The sequence below is a fragment of the Quercus lobata genome, chromosome 5 (genome assembly GCF_001633185.2).
Source record: "Quercus lobata isolate SW786 chromosome 5, ValleyOak3.0 Primary Assembly, whole genome shotgun sequence".
Taxonomy (NCBI): Eukaryota; Viridiplantae; Streptophyta; class Magnoliopsida; order Fagales; family Fagaceae; genus Quercus; species Quercus lobata.
The window spans coordinates 75,715,135-75,721,841 of record NC_044908.1 but is presented as its reverse complement, the minus strand read 5'-3'; the positions used below and the strand labels follow the sequence as shown (position 1 = coordinate 75,721,841).

Genomic DNA, 6,707 nt, shown 5'->3' with positions numbered 1-6,707 from the left:
CCCACACAAGAGTTGCTAAAGGGTTACTGTAAGTTTTGGACCTCTGGAAAACATAGTGTTTAACCTAATTTATTAGCCAAGTTCTTACTTAGGTTAATTATTCAGATCTAGGTTAAAGATTCATCACAAGAAAACGTGCACAGTGAAAATTGAAATAATACAAAATGTGATGACCTACGAAAACTAATGAAACAAACTAATTTCAAGGTAAACAATTGGGGGGAATGATCTCAAGAGAACAATCCACTATATCAAATTAAGATTCACAGTCAATAATACCAATTTGTAGTAAATCTAACTACAGTTACCAAAGAGCTATGAACCCCTCAGACTTATTTGATGTGAGCTTGCTCCAACATGAATCTCTAGTTTATGTTTTGATCTTCAATACACTTGATAGTTGAAGCTTGCTGCAACTTTTACTCCACCAGTACAAATAATATTTGTATAATTTCCAGTAGGTTCTTGAAAGAGTTAGAAGGTACAATAACCTCACAAATCACACAAGAGTAGGTCTTCAAGACTTGGAAAACGTGTTTTAGGCTTTCCTTATATGCCTAATAAGTTTGGACTGAAACCCTAAATGTTTTGCGAGCTAACGGGCCTCAAATTATAAGCTCATTACCACATGGCAAAGCCTATGAGATCTATTTGCACTTTTTCTTGTGGGTAACGACTGTGAGTAATTGATTGAATCCAAATTCTAGATTGCCAAATTCATTCTGCAGGCCCACCTATGAGATATGACAAGAAAATAATAGCGGCTCAAAATATCCAAGTCTCTTGTTTATTTTGTACAAATGTCCCCCAGTTCATCAACGGCCTACGTATCAAATGCGCTATTGAGAAGCCCAGCCCACAAAGGAACAGACATCAAAATAATAATAATAAATGGCATTTTCCTCGTAGCGACAAAAGAAATTTCAACACAAAAAATCACTTTTTTGTTGATTATAATTGAAATTTCCTTTTTCAATTTGAAAATTGAAAAACATTTTTATACATAATACATTATTATTTAATAACCATTTAGTTTTTACAGTACAATCATTTGCTCAGTTAACTGGATCTTCCTTCACAAATTCCAATACATATCCTATCCTATTTCATAGAAATTTAGGGTACAATATTAAGTTCACCATCTTGCAAAACCAATGGCAATCTTGTACAATTGTAAGCGTTCATTTTGGTACAATAGTAGAAAAACTTAGCTCATTTACAGAGATTTCATCCATTGGCATGAATTTAGCCACCGAAAATGCAGGGTGTTTTGGTTCAGGAAGGGCTATTGATTCACTTCTCAGCATAACTATCACAGTTGACATGGTGGGTCTGTCTTGTGGATTTTCCTCAACACACAAAAGTCCGATATGTATGCACTTTACAATTTCTGATGTCGAACCTGATTCTATCAAGAAGTTGTCCACGAACTCTAACACTTTATCTTCATTCCATAGTCTCCATGCCTATGAATTTAGATTGCAAATGGAGTTATATTTCATATATGCTATCCCATTTCCATTTTTGTCTAATTCTAATTCAATCCAACAAAAGTTAACATACATATGCAAGGAGTGTCTGCGAATGTTCAGTGAGATAGAACCCACTACTCCTTTTTCCACTAATAATCTCAAGCAAGATTACACCAAAGCTGAAGACATCGGACTTAACAGAGAATATTCCTTCCATTGCATATTCTGGAGCCATGTACCCACTTTTTGGATACCAACATTATTATTATTATTATTTAAAAAACCAAGAAGAAGAGAAATAAAAGAAGAAGTGGCTTACTATGTTCCTGCAATTCTTTTGGTGTTAGCTATATTTTGGTTTTCAGAAAAGATCCTCGCCATTCCAAAATCTGATATTTTGGCAACCATGTTATGGTCCAACAACACATTACTAGGCTTCAAGTCTCTGTGAATGATTTTAAGCCTGGAGTCCTCATGAAGATATAGAAGTCCTCTAGCAATCCCATTAATTATGTCATAGTAAGTCTTCCAATCAAGTTGCAACCTCCTTTTTGAATCTAAAATTCAATATTAATGTTAAGTTATGAAATAGTGTATAAATATGAATTGTAGGAGTCTACAAGAAATCCAAAATATTGTCAGACTTAAAAAATAGAATGTAGGAAGAAACAAACCAAAAATAAAATTATCAAGGCTTTTGTTGTGCATAAACTCGTATACAAGCAACTTTTCCTCTCCCTCTATGCCACATCCCAATAGCCTCACAAGATTTTTGTGCTGAAGTTTTGCAATAAGTATGACCTCATTTTTGAACTCCTCTAAGCCTTGCAATGACTTCATTGAGAACCTTTTAACTGCCACTTCCTTCCCTTCAGGTAGCACACCCTGAGTGAAAATAACCTCCAATCAGACAAAATTCAGGACCTAGTTGTTAATTGGTATGGATTGTATTAGATTACCATTAATTAGAAGCCTTTGGCCTGCATGACAAAAATATTATAAGCACACTTTGATTCATATGTTTGGGACAACTTATTTGCATAGTCTTTATCAAAATGTATAGCTTTTGGTGACTTTTATGTTAAATGTGTGATAAAATCTATAAAAGCTTGCTTATTTTTAATAGGCTAAAATTTAAATTATTTGCAAAAAAATTGAAACAAAAAGCAAAAAGTAAAAACAATAAGCTAATGCCAAACACTTTCGGAACCTCTTTTTCTACTCAGTTTGGAGTTTAACATGACAAAGAATCCTTCGGAATCGCAAACAACATAAAAAAGAATCCTAGCCGACTTAACATGACAAAGAATCTTTTTAGTGTTTTCAACGGTTTTCTATGTAGTATGGTTTTCCATTCTCTATGTCAACATATTTATATATATATATATATATATATATATTGGATGATATGTAGAGTATATTGTGAAAAAAAAAATATATATATATATATATATATGTATACTACTGTGTTATATCTGTATTATTTTCAATATTGTGTGATTAATCGTTTCAATTAAGTATTTCTAAATTGTTGATCGCCAAGGGGTTTGGACTTTAGAGTAAATTTTGACGATGTGTCCAATGCTTAGAATGGCTGTAGAATAGTTCCCTTCGCAGAATTTATAAAATCCCAACTTTGAAAGCTTTTCAAATTCTAATTTTTTTTTTCATATTTATATGCAGTAAATTTGCAATGTTTGCTAATTTTGAGTACTAAAAAACACAAGAAATGAATTTTGATTCTACGTACCTTGTAAACTTTACCAAATCCACCTTCACCAATCTTGTTGTCATCTGAGAATTTATTTGTTGCAACTTCAATTGTCCCAAAATCAAATTGCAAGGATTCTACAGTTGTTATTTCACTTGCAGCTAAAGATCCAAAAATAAATAAACGTAAGAGATTACACTACAAAGAGCATTGTTTGCAGACATGATAGAGGTGAGTGTTTATATATATTCAATATAATCTTTATACAAGAAAAAGAGTTTTGTTAATGGGTATTCTTAGAATATTTGTTAATAAATCATTTTTTTAAAATTTTAATATCACTTTTATAAAAAATATAAAAGCTCTTTAATTTTTTTTTTTCTATTTCCATAATTTTTTTTTAAAAAAAAAGTTCATTAGCCAATTTTCTTAAGATATTTATTAACTTTTCACATTCTAATTTATATAGCTTTTAACACTCCCTCACGTGCGGCTTGAAATACATCGTTAATGAAAGGATTCCACTTGCATACCATGATAATTGAGGAGGCCATCAGATTTTTGAGTATTCTCTTCTTTTATATCATTGGACTTCATTCTTGCTCTCCTCCTTCGGAAACAGTAAAGCAGAATGACTAGCAGCACAGAGGCAGCAATTGTAACAGCAATTACGATAGCTATTACCTTTGAGCTTTTGCCTTTCCCTGCAAAAACAATATCATGTTTTATCGAGAATAGTTAATAGTCAGTTATAAGAAATGCTTAAAGCACTATTATACCATAGGACCATATTGGCTTCGCTAGTATACTTGACTTTTTAGAGCATTCTCGTCTAGCTAGTTAAACTAGCCTACTAAGAATATGATTAAACACCCACAAAAACTGTTGGGTGCCGATGCCCACAAGTCCAGCCCACACTCTTTGTCAAAGCACCTTCGATGAGCTTGTGAGAGAAGTTTGTCAAGTAAATGAAGTCAGCTTTTATGTGCAAAAGTCAAGCCAAATTTCTGAAGGATGTATCTATCGTCTTGTGCGTGTCGTACAAGCTAGAGAAGAAAAGTAGAAAGCTGAAAGAATAAATAAATGACGCCATCGAGAAATCCCAGAGTTAGGAATGGCAATATAATTCCGTAGTTGCAATTACCCGCCTCACTCGCCCTTAATGGGAGGGTTTTACCCGCCCTGCATGACAAATGGGACGAGGATGGGGGATTAACGTTTTTTCCCGCACCTGCCGCATTTATATTTAAATAATTAAAACAATATTTTTACAAGTTTTTTATAAGACAATAAACAAATGTTTTTAGCCTTCTAATTATAAATTTATGATTTTTTTTTATCGTATTATTGAATTTATACTTTTATGTTCTTATATTTATGTTGTTTATATTTTTTAATTGTTGTATTGTTATGTTTGAATTGTTTTTATACTTCTTATAACTTGAATTGTTGGATTGTTATGCTTGAAAAGGTTTTTTAATGTTAGAATTTGTTTTTTAAAATGTTTTATGAATTTTAACTTAATGCATTCAAATAAATTTTTAATTAATTTTTATGAGTTTTAAATTTTTATGAGTGTTGTATTTGATGTAAATTTTGAAAAATTCATTGTTGAATTACATTTTATTATAATATCCTCTATGTTTGAGAAATTTTTAAGTGATCAGAGACCAATAACAATCTCATCTATAAAATGTTTGAAATTAATGTTTTTGTGTTTTAAAATTATACATAAAATATTAGTTTATATATTGAATAGTAAATAATATCTTATTAATACAAAATTTGATGTGATTCTTAACAACATTTGAAACATATAGTCTAACTATGGAATTTTCAAAATACAAAATTAATAAAAAGTTTAGATAATGTAATAATAAATGTTTAATTAATAAATACCTTTAGGACATTAATAGGTTTACATTGTACTAACAGTGTAAATCTTACATTATACCCTAAATAAAAGTATACCCTTGCAAAAAGCCTAATGTACACTACATATTGTACATTGTATATTGGACACAACTGTTTAGTCTATAATTGTAAGATTATATTTTTAATACAATAAAATTAAGAATTTGCCTCATGAACTAAATAAAAATAAAAAAAAAAATCCTTTCCAATAAACATCATCTTGATAGAATATGTACCTTTTGGTCCAGGTCCCGGTGCGGCAGCAGCTTGTACATGGTAAAACGCGAAAACTTCATACCTAACGTTACAACTAGGATTCAGAACTCGACCCCCTCTCTTTCCACCAAAAGATTTGGACAAGTTTGTTATGGCTTCCCGAAGACACCTATTGCAATCAAAGCTGGATAGGTCAGGGAGGCACTGTACAAGGTTGTATAGTGTTTGCGAGTCAGTAAATTTGGTTTCTTTGGTACCAAATCTTTTAGCACCGGACGAAGCATTTGCTGCCGCCCCCGGCACCAAGTCACTCAATGTTTTTTCCGCTAGCTGAATGAATCGATCCGGCTCTGTTATATCCAACAAGTTCCACAGAATCTTACTAGGCTCGTCTTCCATGACGGAGAAGAATGATCGATTTGAGTAGCGTAACATGCATTCATCATACCATACCACGGCCACTTTTTCTTCTGGGCAGTACTGCTGAACAATCTCTTTGGTTGATGTTGAGACGCAGTCTTGGCACTCAATGGTGGCGAGGTCACCGCGGCAGAGGAAGAGGCCGTAAACTGTGTTCTCTGGGGTTTGAGTTTGACCCACGGTGGTGTTGTAGAAACCGGCTTCACGCGTGGAATTTGTGTTAAGGAAAGAGAGGAGGTTGTTGAGGTTAGACTGGTAGGTGCTATTGGGGGAGAAAGTGGTTTGGTTTGAACAGAAATGGTAGCGGTATTCAGCTGCTTCACCCCAAATGCTTAGGTAGATGAGTATGGAAAAGAGCACTAGGTGCATGGAGACACTGAAAGAAGGGATGCCCATATTTATATGATCAGTCTTGTGCTCGGCCTGCTCAGACTCAGAAGTCTCAGGAGTCAGGAACATGGAAAATGATTTGTTTATATAATACAGTAGCACTGAGATCCAATGAAAGAAAGCCAAGCTATTAATGCTTGCTCCATGATTTACAACTTGCCATGGTCATTAAACTGTGGCAAAAATTGTGATTATAGTTTTAGTCTTAGCATTTTTATTTTTCAAGTAATACGGAAATAGAAAATTAAAAGTCTATCAACCGCAACTTCTTTTTCCACAATTTGTGATTCGTGAATAACAAAGTAGCAGATGTTAGCGGGAACCTTAGAGTCTCTTTAAAGATTAGTTGTTGTGTGGTCCATCTAATAAAAATGTGGAATTAATGAAATGATGATAGGGACTAGATATGGGCTAATGTGATAAGTGAATAAAGCAAAGCCACTCACCCCTGCACTATTCAAATAACGTATGGAAAATTAAAGTTTGTCAACGAAGACTTCCTTTTTCATGATTGTTGATTCATGAATTACAAATTTACGTGTTTATTATTTTCCTTTTTGATAGGTAAATAGCGGGAGGGGAAT

General features: G+C 33.0%; 1 protein-coding gene across 3 annotated transcripts; it reads right to left on the bottom strand.

Annotated features, from left to right (window-relative positions):
• Positions 1–1,179: 1,179 nt before the first annotated feature.
• Positions 1,180–6,248, bottom strand: LOC115988918 (cysteine-rich receptor-like protein kinase 10). Of its 3 annotated transcripts, none has more exons than XM_031112552.1 (7): positions 5,334–6,248; positions 3,717–3,887; positions 3,223–3,344; positions 2,147–2,357; positions 1,792–2,029; positions 1,564–1,714; positions 1,180–1,466 (listed from the first exon to the last, which is right to left on the bottom strand). In XM_031112552.1, exons 1-7 carry the CDS (start codon positions 6,190–6,192, stop codon positions 1,182–1,184), a joined length of 2,037 nt encoding a protein of 678 aa, XP_030968412.1. In that variant the 5' UTR covers positions 6,193–6,248; the 3' UTR covers positions 1,180–1,181. The 3 variants fall into 3 exon arrangements, with proteins under 3 accessions (XP_030968412.1, XP_030968413.1, XP_030968414.1); XM_031112553.1 differs by lacking the exon at positions 5,334–6,248 and adding an exon at positions 3,963–4,013; XM_031112554.1 differs by lacking the exons at positions 3,223–3,344; positions 3,717–3,887; positions 5,334–6,248 and adding an exon at positions 2,432–2,532.
• Positions 6,249–6,707: the final 459 nt, after the last annotated feature.

Bases quoted from the DNA above. Each gene is read 5' to 3' on its own strand.
- LOC115988918 (XM_031112552.1), bottom strand. From the start codon at position 6,192: ATGTTCCTGACTCCTGAGACTTCTGAGTCTGAGCAGGCCGAGCACAAG. The intron at 3,888-5,333 runs GTACATATTCTA...TTGTTTTTGCAG, and splicing joins ACCGGGACCTGGACCAAAAG to GGAAAGGCAAAAGCTCAAAG. The intron at 1,467-1,563 runs GTATGTTAACTT...CTAAATTCATAG, and splicing joins CGCAGACACTCCTTGCATAT to GCATGGAGACTATGGAATGA.